This window comes from Trichosurus vulpecula, chromosome 5 (genome assembly GCF_011100635.1).
Source record: "Trichosurus vulpecula isolate mTriVul1 chromosome 5, mTriVul1.pri, whole genome shotgun sequence".
Lineage (NCBI taxonomy): Eukaryota > Metazoa > Chordata > Mammalia > Diprotodontia > Phalangeridae > Trichosurus > Trichosurus vulpecula.
In genome coordinates this window covers 39,295,919-39,316,645 of record NC_050577.1, presented here as the reverse complement: position 1 = coordinate 39,316,645, position 20,727 = coordinate 39,295,919, and the positions used below count along the sequence as shown (strand labels likewise).

Sequence of the window (20,727 nt, the reverse complement as noted above, 5' to 3'; positions counted from 1 at the left end):
CAAGCAACTTCTCCATTCTCACACAAGGAGTAATGATCAGAGGTATGATTTGAACTTAGTTCTTTGGTTCTTGACTCTTGATTCAGTCTTAGTGCCCCTGGACCACATATATTGCTGGCCAAGGTCACACAGGCAGAAAAAGAAAAAGTGGCGGGGGGGGGGGGCGGTAAGAAGGGAAAGAAGAAGGAAGAGGAGGAGGATGAAGAGGTGGAGAAGGAGGGGAAGAAGAAGGGGAAGAAGAAGAGGAAGAAGGAGGAGAAGAAGAAAAGATTGGAGAGCAGAGGAGAGGACAGGGATGAATAGCTAGATGGATGACAGAGACGTATAGATAGATGATAGATAGACAATAATTACAGTGTCCTAAAAGTCTTAGTGTAATTTTAAGTTTTAATAACATTCGCATACATACATATATATACACACATATACAACAACAATTTTTTTTCTTCCTCCTTTTTCCTTTGTAGAGCCTGGGCAGCTAGGTGGCATGGTGGACAGAGTGTCAGGCCTGGAGTCAGGAAGATCATCTTACCTGAGTTCAAATCCAACCTCAGACATTTACTACCTATGTGACCCTGGGCAAGTCACTTAACCCTGTCTGACTCAGTTTCCTCATCTGTAAAGTGAGGTGGAGAAGGAAAAGGCAAAGCACTCCAGTATCTTCGCCAAGAAAACCCCCAAATGCGGTCGTGAAGAGTTGGACATGGCTGAAACGACTGAACGACAACCAATAATCTGTAGAACCTGGCACCTTTTGGGGAGGCAGAAAGCCCATCTGTGATTTCACCTGTGTAGAGTGCTCCCAATGAGAAAACTCTCAGCCACCAAAGAGGATGAGCCCTTGCTCTTTCCCAGAATCACCTGGGCAACGAGAGGTCACTAATCCTAAGCAGCATCATGTAGCACTTTAGCTTTTGCACTTCTATGTTATCTCATTTAGTCTCCATGATGACCCTACAAGGTAGGCGTCATTTCACAGATGGAGAAACTGAGGCTCACAGAGGTTAGGCAACTTACCTGTGGACACACAGCTAAAGAAATGTTTGAGTCAGGATTTGAAGTCAGTCCACCACTCTATCCAATGCAAGAAGCCACCGACTCGGCCATGATCATACAGCCTGTATCTGTCAGCAGTGAGACTTGAACCCAGGACCCTTCTGACTGCAAGGCCAGCTCTCTATCTCCTACAACACGACTGCCCCTGCCTGCTTAGTAAATGTCAATTGGCAGAGGTCACTGAGCAAGGGTGGCAGAGAGCAGGTCTGGATGTGGCAGGGGTAACATGGAGCAGGCCATCTCGTGGTCCTGAGTGACAGGCAGCATGAGAGAAGGCGCCAGCACCTGAGAAAACGGCCAGGGATGAGGCATCTTCAGGAGAAAGCAAAATTTCTAGGAGCACCAAGAGACGGAAAGAATACGAGAGGAAGAGAAGATAAAGAAGAGAGTGGCAACAATCGAGCAAAAAGACTCCAACAGATGCAGAGGAAGAGACGGGCAAAGCAAGGGAGCCTCGCTGGGGAGGGAGGGACAAAGATGGAGGAGAAGGTAAAAGATAAGCGTGACTTTTACTCGCCAGACTGTGGTTCTGAGGCACAGGAGTTAGCAGGGAAGAAGGTAACAAGTGGCAGCCACAGAGCAGGGTGGGGACAAGTGTGGCTAAATTACAGACTTATTTCTCTTTAGGGATCAGATCTGTTCTACTAGAACCCAAGGAGCAGAAACTGGAACAACGGGTGGAAATTGCCAACAGACAGATTTAGTTTTGGTGTAAGGAAAACCTTCCCAAAGTCAGTGACACAGGGGACAGAGCAATGGACCTGGAGTAAGGAGGACCCGAGTTCAAATCCAGCCTCAGACACTTACTAGCTGTGTGACCCTGGGCAAGTCACTTAACTCTTGTCTGCCTCAGTTTCCTCATCTGTCAAGTGGGGATAGTAACCTACCTCACTGCGTTGTTGTGAAGATCAAATGAGATAATATCAGTAAAGCACTTTGCAAACCTTAAAGGATCGTTTAAATGTTAGATATTATTGTTATGAATGCCCGCTATCCCAGAATGCAATGGACTGTCTTGGGTAGTGGGTGAGCTTTGCAAGCAAGAGTCTAACTGCTTGTTGGCAATGCTGGAGAGATAATTCTTCTTGAGGTCTGGGCTTCAATTCCAGCTCTGACATTCTGTGATTCTGTGGTCTCTGTTCAGATGATACCGGAGGATCCTTTCACCTGAAATCTGGCGATACTGTGAAATAGCTTTAGAGGTCACCAGAACATGGGTCTTGGAGTCAGTATAGACCTGAGTTCAAATCCTGCCTCGGACACTTGCTAGCTGTGTGACTCTGGGCAAGTTACTGAACCCCTCTCAGCCTCTTCCCTCCTCTACAAAATGAGGGGACTGGGCTCTAAGGTCCCTTCTGGCTCTAAATCAATGATCCTAACTGATGCAAAGTGAAGTGAACAGAACCAGGAGGACATTATACACAGTAACAGCAACGTTTCACAGGGATTGACTATGAATAATTTAGTTATTCTCAGCAATACCATGATGCAAGACAATTCTGAAGGACTTATGATGAAAGGTGCTGTCCCTCTCCAGAGAAAGAACTGGTGGAGCCTGAATGCAGACCAAAGGTACTTGTTCTTTACTTTCTTTATTTTCTTTGAGGGTTTTTTTGTCTGTTTTCTTTCACAGAATGACTTATGTGGAAGTGTGTTTTGCATGACCTCACATGTATAACCTATGTCAAATTGTTTGCCTTCTCAATGCCAGGGCGGAGTGAGAGAGTTTGGAACTCAAAATTTGAAAAGAGAATGTTAAAATTGTTTTTCCATGTAATCAGGAACAAATTTTTAAAAATATTAAAAATATATAATCCTCTGATCATAGGTAAACAGATATCAGCCATTTAGATCATAGGGCAATAGGAAATTGAAAAGAGGAAGCATGAAGGGCTAAATATCACAGTTTGTGAAGAAAGAGTGAGACAGAGCCAGAGAGAGACAAAGCTAGAGACAGAGAAAGACAGAGAGACAGAAAGAGAGAAACAAGAGAGACAGGAAAAAGAGAGACAGAGAAACAGAGATGAGAGAGACAAACAGAGACTGACAGACAAAGAGAGAGGAGAGAGAGGGAGAGAAATAGAGTGGGGTGAGGGGAGAGAGAGAGGAGAGAGAGAGGAGAGGAGAGAGAGAGAGAGAGAGAGGAGAGAGAGAGAGAGAGAGAGAGAGAGAGAGAGGGAGGAGGAGGGGAGAGACAGAGGGAGAGAGAGAGAGAGAGGGAGAGAGAGAGAGAGAGAGAGAGAGAGAGAGAGAGAGAGAGAGAGAGAGAATGAGGAAGCTGGAGGCTCCCAAAGACTATTTCATCTTTCACCTGGGACAGGCCTGGTGATGGCAGGACATGCTTACCTTGGATCTGGTTCTCGACCGCTGAGCACAGGGTAGGAAGAATGTTGCCAGACAGACCCTCCAGGATGTTGAAATCTTCAATGCTAAAAAGGAACTTCTCTAAGGGCTTGCTAGCTATTGTCTCCAGCTCCTGGACATCCTGAACATTGATTCCCACCACATAGATTGACACACCTCCATCCTTCAGCTTGCTGGCTGCCTCAGCCACTTCATCATTGGACTCCCCATCCGTCACCAAGATCACTACCTGAGGGACGTTGTCCTTGGCTCGGCTGCCCGCTGATTCGGTGAAATAGGTAGTCCTGAGAAAGTCCAGGGCACTCCCAGTTCGGGTCCCTCCGGTCCGGTAGGGGAGGTTTTGGATCTGCTCCAGCACGTCACTCTTCAGAGGGAACTGATTGAGCAAAAATGCCTTGTAGATGTTATCACTGAACTGGGCCAGCCCAATCCGGACCTGGTCCCTGCCAATCTCAAGGCCCGACACCAAAGAGTAGAGGAAGCTCTTCACTTTCTGGAAGTTACCAGGGCCTATACTCGTGGAGCTGTCCACCAAGAAGACCAGGTCAGCTACGGCTGCTTTTCTACAGGCTGGGTCAGGGAAGGAGGAACAAGAAGGATACAAAGTGAACGTACTCGGACCTGACATTTCAGTAACCGCGTAACTCCTAACAACTGTCTCAGCCTCTCTTTGCCCAAATTTCCCTATCTGTAAAATGAGGGGGTGGATTAGATTTCCTCATAGTCATAACTCTCAAGCCTGCGAGGATGAGGATGAGGACCAAATTAATAGGAAAGTCCTTTTTAACAGTAACCCAGCAGATAATGGTGGAGTGATCTGGCCCCAACCTACCTCTCCAGCCTTATCTCACACTCTGACCCTTCGCACTGTGTTCCAGCCAGACTGAACGGTGTTGCATTCCCCCTGCCCCTCTCCCCACTCCATGTCTTGCCTTCTCCCATCCTAGAGGCAGCTGGGTGGCATGGGGGATAGCATGCTAGGCCTGGAGTCAGGAAGACCTGAGTTCAAATTTCAGCCTCAGACACTCACTAGCTGTATGACTCTGGGCAAGTCACTTAATCTCTGTCTGCTTCAGTTTCCTCAACTGTAAAATGGAGCTATCAGTAACCCTCACCTGCCAGCGTTGTGAAGGTTCAATGAGATATTTGTAAAGCACTTGGCACAGTGCCTGGCACAAAGCAGGCACTTGATAAATGTTCATCCCCGCCCTCCTCCTTGGGCTTTTGTTCATGCCAGCCTTGGGACCTAGAATGACTTTCTATTGATGTATCTCCAGTCCTTCAAGACCCAACTTAGAAACCACGTCCTCCATGAAGCCCTCTTTATCTCCTTCTACTCACATACCCTTCTCGTGACCTCTACCTTATCACACAGCTCTCATAGCCACAACGCTCTCCTGCTGTTGTGTTGTTTCAGTTGTGCACGACTCTTTGTGACCCCATTTAGGGTTTTCCCAGTAAAGATACTGGATGGTTTTCCATTTCCTTCTCCAGCTCATTTTACAGATGAGGAAACTGAGGCAGAGTGAAGCAACTTGCCCAGAGTCATACAGCTAGTAATGTCTGAGGCCAGATTTGAACTGAGGAAAAGCCTTCCTCTTTCCAAGCCCAGTACTCCATCAGCCGTGCAGCCTAGCCACCTCTGAGGCTATTTCAGACTCTCTGGTGAAAGAGTTTTGAACAGGGATCACAGAATCACAGCTTGTCAGGGGGCAGGGAGCTCACAGGCCATCTCATCCAGCCTAGACCTGAAGGAGAACCCCCTGGACAGCAGCCCCAGCAAGCATCTATGCATCCTCAGCACCTTTTACACAAAAGTAAGAGCTTGCACATCCAATGAATTACAACTTCTTCAAGTAAGATATCAGCATAGATAAAGCACTTTGAAAACCTTAGAATGCTATCTAAATGCTGGCTGCTGTGATCCTCATGACCTGAGATTCTCTGGGTGGAAAAGGGGGAAAAAGAAAGAAGGGAACATCCAAGGGACTACCTGGAGAGTTTTGGGATCCCTGTTGAGTCGCCTCCACTACAGTGGTACAGAGTGCCAGCAACACATTTTGGGAAAGGTCATCTAGGAAAGAGATGTCAGTTGCCACAAAGATAAACTTGTCATCAGGATCGCTCGCTATCTCCCTGAGCTCAGAAAAAACAGAGCCTTGGAAGCCAATGGCATACAGCAGGACACCTGCCTTCCTGACCTCCTCGGCGGGTCCTCTGATATCATCCTGCGTTGGCCCATCCGTGATCAGCACAGCAAGCTGGGGGACCCCTTGGTGTATCCGGCTCCCTGCCATTCCCAAGAAGTGGTTTTCTAGCATGAACCTCAAGGCCCGTCCAGTTTGGGTACTGCCATGTTTGAAGGTCAGCCTCTGGATATGCCTCAAGACATCTTCCTTGCGTTGATAGGTATTGAGGGAAAACTCTGTACTGGGCGTGTTGCTATACTGGATCAGGCCTACTCTGATTTTATCTTCGCTGAGGTCAAGGCCATTGACCAATGTAGACAAGAAGTCTTGAACATTTCGGGATTTTTCTGAGCCTCTGCTGGAATCCACCAGGAACACAACATCTGCCACGGAAGCCTCCCTACAGACTAGAAAAGATAGACTGTGAATTTAAGGGAAGCTATGCAAAACCGAAACATTTGGATCAAATATAGAGATTGATTTTGCCAAAAGAGAAAGGGCCATGGGTCAACTCACCTGTTACCCATCTCTTCATCCCTCTCTGACCTTCCCTTCCTAACTTGGCCATGGGTGACTAGGCCAGTCAGATCTGCTGACTTGGAGTAAACAGGAAAAAAATCTTTCCTTCCCTCTGTTTCCCCATAGCACCCTCCCCATGTCAACTATAGATAGAACACCAAGATGGGTGAAGAAGTGTGGCTGGCAAGAGAAGTAGAGAAACTATCCTGGGATGGTTTTAGTCCAAAATCAAAATGCTACCATCTCATATTAGAGAATCATAGACTAGAGCTGGAAGGGCCCTCAGAGGACATCACAACCAACTCCTTATGTTTCCAGATAGGGAAACTGAGGCCCAGGGAGGTTACATGACAAGCCCAAGGTCACACAGGTTGGGATTTGAATCCATGTCTTTTTACTCCACTGCCTTCTCTTGCTACTGTACTAGGCTCCCTCCTCAAGATCTTGCCTGATCCTTCATACCATTGACACTATTTATACAGAGAATAGGAGCTATAAAACCACAAGCAGGATCACTATCCTCTAGGAAAAATCCCCCTGAGATGGACAACACTAGCAGGAAAAAATGAAAAGATACAATGAAGTCCAGTGCTTGCATACTTCAAGAATTCCCAACTCTACTGATGTGGGTACTCCCTTCCACTAACAAAGATCATCATAAATAGTCTTCAAAAGTTAGTGTCTCCTAAAGTTCCATCTCCCCATGGCCAGCCTGGGAATGGGCCTCTCTGAATTGATCTAGGTGAGTCATCAGACAACAGATATATATTCCCTCATTCCTCTATACTTGAAATCTTTCCATCCTGAAAAGACCATTGGGTAGGTGGGAAACAAGAAAGAACTCAGCCAGGTATATTACTCTACGGGATCTAAATGACAAAAATGCTAAAGAAAAACACTAATAAAAGTCGAGTCAATCCAATTCAACATTTATTAATAAATTGAATCAGAATTAATTAAATTTAAAATCATTATCCTAATAACTCCCCTTATATATCACTTTGGGACAGCTGGGTGTTGCAGTGGATAGAGTGCCAGACCTAGAGACAGGAGGACTCCTCTTTCTGAGTTTAAATCTGGCCTCACACTAGTGTGTGACCTCACAACTAGCTGTGTGACCCTGTCTGCTTCAGTTTCCCCATCTATAAAATGAGCTGGAGAAGGAAATGGCAAACCACTCCAGGATCTCTGCCAAGAAAACCACCAATGGGGTCACAGAGAGCCAGACACGACTGAAACAAAAGTTTTAAAAAGAAGTACATCATTTTGCAAATTCTATCTTACTTGAATCTCACAACAGCCTTCAGGGAATCATATAAGAATCACAAGTGTAATTCTCCCCGTTTTACAGATGAGGAGCCTGAGAAATTTTAAATGCCTTGCACATAACCACACAACTTGGAAGTGACCAAAGCGGGATTCAAATCCAGGTCTCTCCTAACTATGTACGAAAGTCCTTGTGCATCTACACCTCCCTGCCTCTCACTCATCAAAATCTCATCTTTCGAGACTTCTTTCCTGGCTACTATCCTTCATGCAGTCTACACTCTGGCCCATTTGCTGCTGTTGATGCCTAACATCCCACTCCAGGCCTGTGCCTAGGCTGTCTACCACAGCCTTGGATGTTCTTGGTCTTCACCTCCATTTTGTAGAAATACCTGATGCCTTCAATGCATAGTCACCTCCTTCAATGAAAAGTCACCTCCTACACCTCCAACAGTAAGCCTTTTCATATCCCCTCGGCTGTTACCACATTCCATTCTAACCCTAAAATGATTTTGTAATTTTTTAATGTATTTACCAAATCATATAAATATTGTTCCCCTCCGTAGAAAGTAAGATACTTGAAGTCATGGATTGTTTTGATTTTGTCCATGGGACCTAGGACAGTGTCTAGAACATAGTCAATTTTTAATAAATAGCGGTTGAAATGAATTGAATAAGAGATTGAAGGAATCTGAGAGACGGTGGGATTCCAGATCATCTCTACCAACCCCTTTCACCTCAAAGATGAAGGATCGTAGATCTAATAAATCCAATAAATCCAATCCAACAAACATTTATTAAGTGCCTGCTATGTGCCAGGTACTGTGCTAAGTGTTAGGGGTACAATTAATAAAAACAAAGGTCTAAAAACAAAGATGGATAGTGATCTGCATAGCACAAAGGATAACTAGCCCAAGCCCCTAATTTCACAGAGGAGAAAACTGAGGCCCTTCTCTGTGGGTCTGAATCCTACCTTTGCTACCTCAGGAAAGGGAAGTGATTCAATTTGAATCTGTTTCCTCTGATTCCAAAACCAGGGTCCTTTCCACTGAAGAGACAAGGAAAGTCACTTGCACCAAGTTAGGCAGTGAATGAGTCATCCAGCCAGGACCAGATGTGTTGGGGTTTTTGGGCTCTCATACCAGATTCCCTCTCATCTATCACACTTAAAGATGCACAGATAGTTAAGATTAAATATTCCTATTCAGAGCAGCCTAAAGATTAGGAGTCCTGAAGGCAAAGGAGAATGTGGAGACGAATGTAACATAGAGAGGGGGAAAAGTCAGCATTAGTTAACATAAGTCATTCAAGGAAGCTTTTGTCAGCAAGATCCCACAGATTCCATGGAGCAGTTCACAAAGCCAAGTAGTCTCCTTTCATAAGGAAAATGGAGTCGGGCTAGCGATTACAGTTGGAATCCAATTCTGCCTTCTTTCTGCCTGAAGGAAAGAACACCACCCTGCTCACTAGAGAGAATCACAAGCATAGTGGCCTTCTAGAATTTTCATTACGATCCATTTAAAGAGAAATAAAATACAGACTACCAAGCCCTTTGTTCTTATTCTTAGTTATCAGGAAAAAGCCCTTAGTTGTACACAGAAAACTTGTTTGGGGAATATTAATTTGTTCAATCTTGCACAAGGATTTAGGCAGCATCAAGAGATATATTGTACCTTCATTCATCATTTCTTTCTCTGTTCTACCTAATGGCTACCCCCTTCATTTTCTTTGCCATATTTTTGCATTACAAAAAATCTATTACTACCGAGGTTCGTGTTCCTTGTCATGTTGGAGATAGAAGGCAAAATTCAGACAGCTTTAACTTAGCTTGGACAGAGCTTATTTTTTCCCACAAAAACTCATTACTGTATTCAAATACATAAATCTCTGTGAGATATCCACGGAAAACTACAGATGAGCAGACAATCTTTTCTTAATTAACCTTTCATCTTACAAAAGCCCCAACAACCTATTAAAATGAGAATGAAAAAACTGGAAAAGTATCACCAGCTATAGATAAAGCCATCCATCTCACCAGGAATCACAGAAGCTGCTCCTACTCTCTGGGCAGCTCTGCCAAACAAAACAAAATGCATGTTAACATGTCTACAAAATATATTTTCTGTGCTGATTAAAGTCTTCAGACTCCTTTGTTAATTTCTGCCTTAATAGTTATCACTTGCATTTTTAAAAAATGAAATAACACATCCACAGCTCAGTTAGGGAATACCTAGAGATACAGGAGGAATGCGTTGCAATAGAGGGAATGTTGGCTTTGGAATCTGAAAGTCTTGGTTTGGAACCCAGCTCTTCTTCTGATTAGCTCTGTGGTCTTGGTCTTGTGCTGTCTCTCTTTGGGCCTTGGTTTTCCCATTTGTAAAATAAGGGATTGGACCCAGATGGCTTCTAAGGTACCTGCCAGATGTAGGTATATGATCCTACCTTTCAAATGACTTTTTTCATATTTTGTTAATTGTGGATTCTTTTGCCATCCTTTTAGCTTTTCATTGAGACTATGCTGCTACCACCACATGGTTACCAATGAGATTATTATCATGCAAATAGAATCAGAAGATATATATTACCATTTATCTGTGGCTTGACTGAGCAGAAGGTAGTTGCTGAGAAAATGACCCAAAACAGGGGTTGCAATGCATCCATGCCAGCACCAGGCCTAGAAAAAAGAAAGAAACTTGGATAAAGACGTCTTCTAAAAGAACAGCAAAACCTTCATAACAATTGAGCAGAGATCAAGCATCATTGCTTCAAGAGTTCTGAGAACAAGTGGCCTGCAAGTCCAGCGTGGAAAGGATTTTTAAATGCTGCAAATAGGCCCTTCATAACTCAAATCTCTCCCAAAAAAAAAAACACAAAGGAGGAGAATAATGGGCTAAGGAGTAGGTTTCCGGTGTCACAGTCTGAAATGAGTGGGCAGAAAATAAATATTTCAAGAGCTTGTACAAAATCAAAATTCAGCAACTAGATAAACATTTGCATCCACTTGTAAATACATTTAACTATCTCAGGAGGACATCTGTCCTTGACTCAGCCTGAAAATATTTTCTGTGGTCTCTCTCTGAAGCATCTAGATGTTAAATTTGCTTCCTGACCCTTGAATTCGTCTCCAAAGGACTTCAAGAAAAGCATTAATTTTTCAATTACATCCCCATTTCCAGACTACACATAGCACAAAGAACAGAATGTATGGAAAAGAAGCTGTTCTTTAACATACTCTGCCTCCATCCTTTTCTGTGTTCTCACAGGCTCACCACCCTAGTTCAGGCTCCATCATTACCCTTGCCTAGACTACTGCTCTAGACTAACTAGTCTCCTAGTTTCCAGTCTCTGGTCTCCAATCTGTCTTCCACACAGTTGCCAAAATAATCTTCCTACTACTCAGATCTCATGTTGTCATTCCCCTGGGAGAAAATCTGTAATGGCTCCCCATGACCTACAGAATAAAATAGAAACACCTTAGTTTGACCTTTTTTTTGGAGGGGGAAGGCAGGACAATTGGGGTTAAGTGACTTGCCCAAAGTCACACAGCTAGTAAGTGCATCGTGTCTGAGGCTGGATTTGAACTCAGGTCCTCCTGACTCCACCTAGCTGCCCCTTAGTTTGACCTTTAAGGCTCCCCACAATTTGCCTCTGACTTGTCGTTTCAGACTTAGTTCATTCCCTTGCCTTTCATACTAGTTGTTCCTTAAACTTAATCTTTATTTTCCGCTATTTACTCATCATTCCCTCTGCCAGAAATACTCACTTCTCACCTTTACTTTTTCTGAATTCTTATGTTCCACCAAGATCCACCTCCTATTAGAAGCTTTGACTGATTTCCTCAGTTGTTAGTAGCACAGGCTCCCTCCTCAATCCACCTTGTATTTATTTTGGGGGGGAAATGTAATCTCCATGAGGGCAGCACCTGTTCACTTTGGGTCTTTGCATAGTAGGCACTTAATGAACAGCTGCTGAATTTTTACAACCAAATACAAAGTCAAAATGAGATAATATTTGAAGCATGCTTGATCCTGTGCTTGGAATGCAGTAGGTGCTATATAAATGGGTGTTCGACACTTTTCTTTGGAGAGGATACACATGAAGCCTTTCCTGAACCCCTCCCTAGAATAGGCTAAGTCTGACCCCAGCTGGTTCAGGTTCAAGTGTGGAATGAAATGAAACATCCCTAGACCATCCAGGAATTCACAAAAGGAAGTCTAGTTATCCACAGCATGGAAAGGAATATTTAACAAGGACACAGCATTGATTCAGAGTGTAGCTTCCCTGCCTCCGGGTTGGCCACATTACTGGGCTGGTCAGAAGCCTGAGGGAGCTGCTGCTGACCTCTCCTGCCCGTAGTTTTTTTGAACTTAGGCCACCTGGAAGCTGCTTTGGCCCAAGTCTTAGTCTGCTGAGCCAATAATGCCTTGAAGATAATTTCAATTCCTTTTAAGAAAAACAAAACTAGCCTACCTGGCAGGTATTGCTCTTACTACATCCCATCACCCGCCTGTATGCACTTTGTATATACCTATTCGTATACAAGCGGCCTCCCTGATACAATGTAACCTTGAGGGCAAGGACTAAACTTTCCTTTCCTGTTTTGTACTCACAGTACCTAGCACATCACTTAATAAATGCTAATAGATTATTGGATTGATTGACTATTAATTATGGATAGGGAATATTCCTTTGTCCTTTCTTTTCCTAACTGGTCACTCTCACAAATATCTTCAATACTATACCAATTCTCTCAACACTCATGATCATCTCTACTGAGATACCAAGACGCCTACTCGCTGATCATATTACACCTCCTGGCTCCAGCCTCTGCTTCCCACCTGGCACTCCAGTGCCCACCCTGGAGCCCTGGGTTCCTAAGTGTTTAGAATTTTCCATATGTAGCACAAATCCAGACCCACCATGCTGCTTTCTGGCCATCTTCATTTCAAGTCATTGCCTGTGTATTCTTCCCAACCTCATGCCTCTTTTACTGCTAGCTCTGGAAACAATAATCAAATCACAATTCCTATTCCTGGAAAGAATGAGTCAGTCAATTGCCCTGTGGCTCCATTCACCATCCCTATGATTTTCCAGCCAAAACACTTCCTTGGCTCTCATTCCCCTGACATGTGCTATCTTCTGCAAGCTTCTGGAGGTCAGGGACTATCTTGATTTTTGTTTTTGTAACCCCAGTACTTAGTATAGTGCCCAGGGCATAGAGTAAGCCCTCCAGGAAGTACTTCCTGGCCAAAACTTTTACCAGTTTTCCCAAGAATCCACTTCCCTTGACAGGGAAAGCCCATGAAAGATCTGTCTATGGAAGGAATGTACATTCATGCTCCAAATTATTTTATCAAACATATCTTCCTAAAGAGGAGATCACTTAAAAAAAAATCCAGGCAATCTTTATTTTAATTGTAGCAGGAATTAATACATTAATATTAAAAATTCTTGGAATAGCTAGGTCAGGTAGAAAATAAGCTTGAACAGGATCTATTTCTCCATTATCTTCATTATTAGTATTATCATTATTCTCTCTGTCATTCATGGAAATGAGGAATTAGAAGAGTGCAAGCCAATAATTACTATTTTCAGTAATAAATCACAGCAACTATTAAGGGTAACTACTGCAAAGGCCAACAGCTTTTTATAGTCACATAGCTGCTGTGTGTGTGTTTAATGGCCATGAGGCAAAGAATCCCTGTGCATTCAGCACTTACTAACAGTGATACCCTACACCAAATACACTCTGTACCAGTGCCTACGTATCTGGCATTGACTCTCTTGGCTTTCTCTGCTAAAGCGCTTTTACACTTCACTGTTTATCAGTAAGGATGAAGACAGCAACCAGATTCTATTAGTGGTAGGAGACCCCTCCAGTGGAACAGATGTTAGGTAAAACAGGTTCACAGGGGGAATGTGGGTCCCTAATTTTTAACTGGAATTTCTCCAGGAGTCTTAAGAACCAAAGAATATTTTTTTAAATGTGTCTCCACCAGTGGGCAGACTGGAGCAGTAAGTAATCTGTGGGCTAGGTTGGGAGGGACCTCCCAGGTCATCTAGTCCAAAAGGAGGGAGTCAGATCACAGTGGAACTGATCACTTCATCTCTCTGGGCCTCAGTTTCCTCATCTGGAAAATAAGAGAAATGATCTCTTTCAACTAAATCTATGATCCTACAAACTCTGATCCCAGACAGGATCCTTTCAACGACCCCAACAAATTGTCATCCAGCCTCTGCTTGATAAACTCCAGTGGAGCAGAACCACCCACAAGGACCAACTTTTCTATCTTCGGATAGTTTTAAATATTAGGAAACTTTTTTCCCTAACATTGAGCCAAAACCTTTGATGTCCTGACTTCTACCCATAACTGCTGCTATCCCATTTCAAGGCAAGATTAACCTTTCACTGCTAAGACATGCCCAGAGAGAGCATCGTTAAGGCCAAGGAGAAATGGAAAGGCCTCCCTGGACATACAAAATGGGACTCTACACACCAACCCCTTAAGCAAATTCCTGTTCTGAGAGTGATTTTTAAAATGGAGGGTAAGGTTTTAGAATGGACTTTCTACTGGGTATGGAACATGTACAAAAAAAAATGGACTCTTAGAACTTGCTAAGCCTCATGGAAATGTTTTGCTGATGTGCCTTAAAGGAAAGGTAATATGGGGGAAAGGGAGGGGAAGAGAAGGGATAGAAAGTTTCCTTATCTTAAACTATAAATGGCCTTGACCTTGGTTGATTAACATTAAAATTTCAAATCTCCATATAAATTAGAGAGACATTTGGGGATAGAGGAAAGCATACTGGACTGGTGGTCAGGAGAATTTGGGGTCTAACTCCAGCTCTACACTAACAAGCTCTTTTAACTTTGGGAAATTAGTTTACTTCTCCCAGCCTCAGTTTCCCCATTTGTAAAATAATGGGGTTGCATACAATGATCTCTAAGATCATTTCTAGCTCTAAAATTCTAGGATATACAAATTACTACACTCTAATACCATCTTCTATCTTCCCACTCAAAGTTCTAAGTACAGTGCAGCAGCTGGGGTTTTGACTGAGGACACCGATATTTAAGGAGTAAAGAAACTTGATATCTGCATTCTTTCAGTGGCAAAGTTGATACAAAGATATGCTTTGTGCTCTTTACCCCAGGCACATTTCTTGCTCCTCACCTAAATGCTAAAATCACTAGTATGACTTTGTTTCCACCTCTGACCCCCACATTCATACCAAACCTCAGCCAGCTTCATCCGGACCTACTGTCCCTTGGCCCCTCCCTGTCCCCCCCATCAACTTCTCCCTTCCCAGTTTCAGTTGACCACAGAGCTAGCCTTAACTCTAACGTGTGCCATTTAAATGATCACCTAGGCACCCTCCTAGGAACCCTTCTTCACCAGACCTGCTGATGCTCCCCACCTAATAATCCTCAACCCAGGGTAACTCTCACCACCCAGGGTCTACCCTCCTATCCTTGGGCAGCCCTGGAGAAAGTCTTCCAATCAAGCACAACCTCAGCTGAGCCCCATACTCTTTCTGTTGTTGTTTAGTTGTGTCTGACTCTCCGTGCCCCTATTTGAGGTTTTCTTGGCAAAGTTACTGTAGCGGGTTTGCCATTTCGTTCTTCACCTCATTTCACAGATGAGGAAACCGAGGCCAACAGGGTTAAGTGACCTGCCCAGGGTCACACAGCTAGTAAGTAACCTACTTTGTTCTTACTGACTGGCTATTCCATTCTCCACAGGTACCAATTCAAATATTTCTCTCTAATCACACACTTTTCTCCCATACTGAAAGCAGATGATCCAAACACATAATTCACCAAAAAAGCAGAGCACTTGGAGATTTGCAAAGCTCTTTACGATTATCTCATTTCATCTTCGAAACAACCCCGGGAGGTAGGTGCCATTATTATCATCCCCATTTTACAGAGGAATAAAATGAGTCCAGCAAAGATTAAGTAGCTTTCCCAGAATCACAAAACCAGTAAGTGTTGGAGGCTAGATTTGATTTCAGCTTTTCCTTATTCCACGTTCCACTGCTCTAGCCACTGAACCACCGAGATGCCTTCATTAAGATTAACCAAGAGGAGCCCCCACAACTCCCTTTCTCCTCTTCTCAAAACTTTCCAGCATCTTCCTCCTCACTTCAGAGGAGGAGGCAGCCCTGTTCCTTACTAAAAGCTAATCAAAGAACTTATGCCCTTGACCCTACCTCTTCTAGAAGCCTGATTGTGTAACCAACCCTTTGAGTGCAAACATTTTTAATATCTTTTTGTCCTCTAACTCTGTCTCAGCTGCCCACAAATCTTTTCAGGGTTTCCAAAAGCCTTATTTTTATAGCAAAGATTTCCCTTGACCCCTCTACCACATCAAGAAGTCTGAAAGATTGGTCTCTGCCAAAGTTTCTACTTCCTTACTAGCCCCTGTCTCCTGAGTTTCTTGCAGTCTCCATACCACTAGACCAAAGCTAGTGTCTTAAATATTTTTAGTGACATCCCTTTGTCCTTTCTTCATTTACAGTCAACCATGACATCCTGGAATTGTTTGAGGCTGTTGACTAACTCACTCACTCTGGTTAGTCTCTCCTGCTTTGGGTTCCAAGTCATTACCTTCTGCAGGTTCTCCCCCTACCTCTTAACTGTTCCTTCTCTAGATAACCTTTCTCTTACCTTCCCATCAAGGTCAATGTACCCCCAAGGTTTTGTCCTCAGCCTTTTTCCCTTTCCTCTCTAAAGATTTTTCCCCTCTTTGGACAATGTTCAGAATGCACCTCCCATTATCCTATTAAGTCCCTATCCATAATTTAAAACTGAGCTCCACAGCCATTTCCTCCTCGAAGATGTCCTTTTTCTCCCCTCTTCCCACACCCAGTCATTTTGTTTATAGTTCATAAAATTTAATATTCTAGTTTTGACAGTGGTGAAATAGTGAAAAATATGTGGCTTAGTGGAAAGAGCACTAGGCCTAGAGTCTTCCTGAGTTCAAATATGACCTTAGACACCTACTAGCTGGATGACCCTGGGCAAGTCACTTAACATTGTTTACCTCAGTTTCCTCATCTATAAAATGAGCTGGAGAATGAAATGGCAAACCATTCCAGCATCTTTGCCAAGAAAACTTCATGAAAAGTATGGTCCACAGGGTCACAAAGAGTCAGACATGACTAAACAACAACAAACAGTAAGGAGAAAAAAACCAGACTGGTAATCCGGAGCCCTGAATTTGATTCTTTCTCTGCCTCTAACTTGCTCTGTGACTTTACCAAGTTACTTTAACCTCTCTGAGTCTCAATTTCTTCACCTATAACATGGTAGTAATGATATCTACCCTGACCACCCCACTGGTTATTGTGAGCATCAAGTAGGATTAAAGCACATTGTAAATAGCAAATCATTATAAGAATGCCAGCTCCCCTCACTAACCTGTACGCTCCATGAGGGCAGGGGCCATATCTCAGGCAAACTCTGTTATTGCCTCAAACCTAGCAGAGCCAACAGTTCTATAAAAGCGATTGACTGAATCGAATGGAATGGGAAAAATGATGAAGCTGCTAAGTTCAGAGATAAGAAAGTCTACAGTAAACATATCACTTGGAAACTGGTATTCATCTTCTCCATTCTGTCAGTTCTATATAAAGAAAGAATGTATGATTAATTTGGGAAAGTAGGCCAAGGGCTATCTCAGCACTACCCTGTGAACTGCTAAATTCATCTGAATCCCTACCCGAAACTCTCAAGAAAACCAGGCAATACATTAGTCCTTGTGGTATGCCTAATACTCACTGCCCTCTCTTTCCCAGATGACCACTGTTCACCACTAAGCCGTTATTGATCCGGTGTTTAAAAACCATTGCGTGGGAGTCTCAAGCAAGAGACATGCGGTTTCCTCTTGTCACCCAAAGACATGAACTACTAGCTTCTTTCTGTTTCCTTTTTTCCATTTCCAAGGCAGGGATAATTACCAGACTGGTAACTGGTTAACCCGACAAAGCCATTCAGGAACCTAGGGTCTTGAGATCCAGTGCCCGCCCTCAGGTCTCCCTCCCACCTTCATCCACATTTACACTCTGTAGTAGACACCTTGACTCCAAATCTGCCATTCCCAGCATTCCAAAACCTAGCACGCCCAGAACAGCCAGATCATGGAAGAGTTAGGCCACCCAACTACTGAGAAGCCTTCTAGGATGGGATTAAGGAGAGCAGATAGTATGGGCACCAGTCTGTTGTTATCATTTTCACTAAAGAGCTGGTGGCCTTCAGGCTGTTTCACCTCCACATTTACTTGATATAAAACTTGGAGTCCAAAATGACAGTATCTCCAGCTCTGCCACCTACTTCCTGGGGGCCTCTGTTTCCTCATCAGTAGAATGACAGAGTTATTCTAGATGACTTTTAAGATTTCTCCCAGTTCTATACATTATCTCAAGGTTCCCATATTTTTTGGTCCCCATACCCTTTGGTTTTCAGCGAAACTTTCCATACTTACTTTTCAATATGAAAGGAAATAAATTCTGGAGTTTACCATGTATATGTATTTAAGAAATTGAAATAATATAGATTAATTTCTCATTAAAAATTATTCGTTACATAACTTTTTTCCACTAACAATACTACTTTTGGAATATTTTAGTAAGATTGTAGAGTCATTTACTAAATATTCCCTGTACCCCCTTAACAAGGTTCTTGTCCCCCCCGCAAGAAGTACACGTGCTCCAGGATGGGAATTTCTGCCTTATTTCATTTAATCATCAAAACAAACCCATGACATAGTTGCTAATTTTATCCCCACTTTTTAGATAGGGAACCAGGATAAGAAATGTTAAAGAAACTGGCCAGGGTCACAGAACTACTAAGCATTTAAAGTGGGATTCAAATCCAGAACTTTCTGGCTCCAAGACCAATATATTCTCTGGACTCCAAATAACAGAATTTTATTGGAAAATAGTTTTGTATAAATATGGCCTCAGTGTAAATGAAGCCTTCAAAGTCTTAGGGTGAAAGATTCATTGCAGATGTGAACAATTCATGTAATGTCATGGTGGGGGGAGCCCTTTCTTACAATCCATATGTTCTCATACAGGCCAAGAAGTGAATTGTACAGTTTTGTTCATACCCTAAATCTTCATCGAGAATATCATCCTTTTAAACACTGGGTTCTTGGCTCTCATACAAGCAACTTCATGGTATAAACATCTGAGAATCCAGATTTAAGATAGTCATATAACACAAACAGCTAAGGAATAATAATTTGTTTTTCTCTACATGTAACATGATAGACCACACCGTGTGTTTAGCAGAGAAAGTTAGATTTCAGTTTGGGTTTTATATCTGAGTATAACCTTTCTCATGAGCTTTCTCCTGTGTGATCTGCAAATGTGCTGACTCTATATACATAGATTACTGAATATGCAAAAATATTAGAGAAGTAGAGGTAAATATTTTTAGGAAAATTAACCAGTTTTAGACAGAAAAAATATATAGGAATATGGAAGGGTAGAGAAGCCCTCCACAAGAACACGAGAACTTTTCAAACATCAGCCCCAGGAGTTTTCTTAGAAGGGGTCTCCCCATCTCACCCAGGCTGGAAGTACAGGGGCTACTCACAAGCCTGATCCAAATACTGATCAATATAAGAGCTTTAACCTGCTCTGTTTCCAACCTAGGCCACGTCACTTCTCCTTAAGCAACCTGGTGGCCCCTGTAACCCAAGAGCTTACCATACTGGTGCCAGACTTACTGCAGACATCCAGTCAGCTTAGCCCACTGCATCTGAGAATTCCTGAACTCAAGGCATCCAATAGTTTCATATTCTCTGTTACCTGGGATTAGAAGTGGGTGCCACCATGCCCAGCTTTTAAACCTTTCATATTATGGACCCCTTCGACCCTCTGGGGAAGCCTGTGTGGCCCTTCTCAAAATAACGCCTTTAAATGAATAAAATAAAAGACTTACTAATTATATTGGAATAAAGATGCAATTTTTCCCATCCAAATTCACGGACTACCCCAAAATCTATCCACTGACCTCCATTAAAACCACATACCTCAAGTTACGAATCCCTGCCTTAGAACATGATGCTTTCACACAGGAAAGGTTTGTTTGATAACAAAAACTGAGAATGCTCACAAGGATGATAATATAGCAGCTGGAGGCCCTAATGAAGATCCTGGTACTCAATGAGCTTTTTCCTGTGTTTAACTAGTAGCTGGTCTAACATAAGGACATACATACATCCATTCAGAGTCCATCCAAACTGTGTATCCTTTATTTGGTTAATTTATTACTCCCATGTTTCAGAGATTTGGTCCAGCCGGTGAGACAGAAAGTAGTAAATGGTTCATTTTTCTGAAATGCAATAGCTTTTGGAAGTAGGTCAACTTGGGCTTCCTCCTCAATAGTTCAGGATGTCCAGGCTACCTAAGTGGCATGTCACTGCCTACTTCTCATCACCCACAACTGCAAAAAGTACAGGGTACTTACACTATAGGAGTTAAGCAAATAAATGTCTAATTTCCTGGAGGTCAATCCAATCCTAGTTTCAACTATACTGTATATGCACCTATCCTTGGAAATAATCTTCACATAGCTAAAGTGGGTTCACATACATAAGCAGAGTTTTCATCTAGTTCAAACCTCTCCTTTTACTGTTGAGGAAACTGAGGTCTCCAGAGATTAATGCTGAATTCAAAATCACATAGCAGTAAGCAGCAGAGCACTCTTTTCACTACACCAGACTTTTCTTCCCTCGAATCATCCAGTCTTAAATTGTGCCTACATAACATTAAAGCAACCAATCAATTCAATAAAGAAAAAAACCCTGATCGCATCTTTTAAACAAGGCACACACAGAACCACAGTTCTGACCATGTTTTCCGCTCCTCATTTGATGGTATTGTCATTGAGTTGGCACAGTCTCAATGTAAAAATAACCAGATTTGGCCAATGCATCCTTACCCAGATGGCATCTGGTAGAGATGTCAGCCACACTGTGTTATCATATAAAGTCACCAAAATAATGAAATGATGTACTTTGCCAAGAGTTGAAAGAATCCCGCAATCCAAATATTTCCCTTATCTCAAATATCATGGTGTCTAAATTCCTTTTTTCTTCCCCAAACTGAGAAGAAATACCCTGTTCCCATGGCCAAAAGCTTTGAATAGCCTAGCCACTCAATCAAAGAAATTTCGGGAATCAAGGGATTCCCACAAGGAAGTATTTTGAAGATTTGAGATAATAAAATGAGAATCACATTTGGTTGTGGTTTTTTTCTGTAAATTTTAATGGCGGATTTTAAAATTTGCCTATATCAAAAATCTAAAATAAATTAAAAC

The 20,727-nt window shown here is 42.8% G+C and overlaps 1 protein-coding gene across 1 annotated transcript in view; it reads right to left on the bottom strand.

Moving 5' to 3' along the window:
• The window catches only part of LOC118850843 (collagen alpha-4(VI) chain-like), a 107,475-nt gene extending 97,420 nt beyond the window's left edge, over positions 1-10,055 (bottom strand). The window contains exons 1-3 of the mRNA XM_036760490.1: positions 9,980-10,055; positions 5,414-6,016; positions 3,403-3,990 (exon numbers count right to left, since the gene is read on the bottom strand). Of these exons, the coding sequence (XP_036616385.1) occupies positions 3,403-3,990; positions 5,414-6,016; positions 9,980-10,055 (1,267 nt within the window). The remainder of the gene's footprint in view (positions 1-3,402; positions 3,991-5,413; positions 6,017-9,979) is intronic.
• Positions 10,056-20,727: the final 10,672 nt, after the last annotated feature.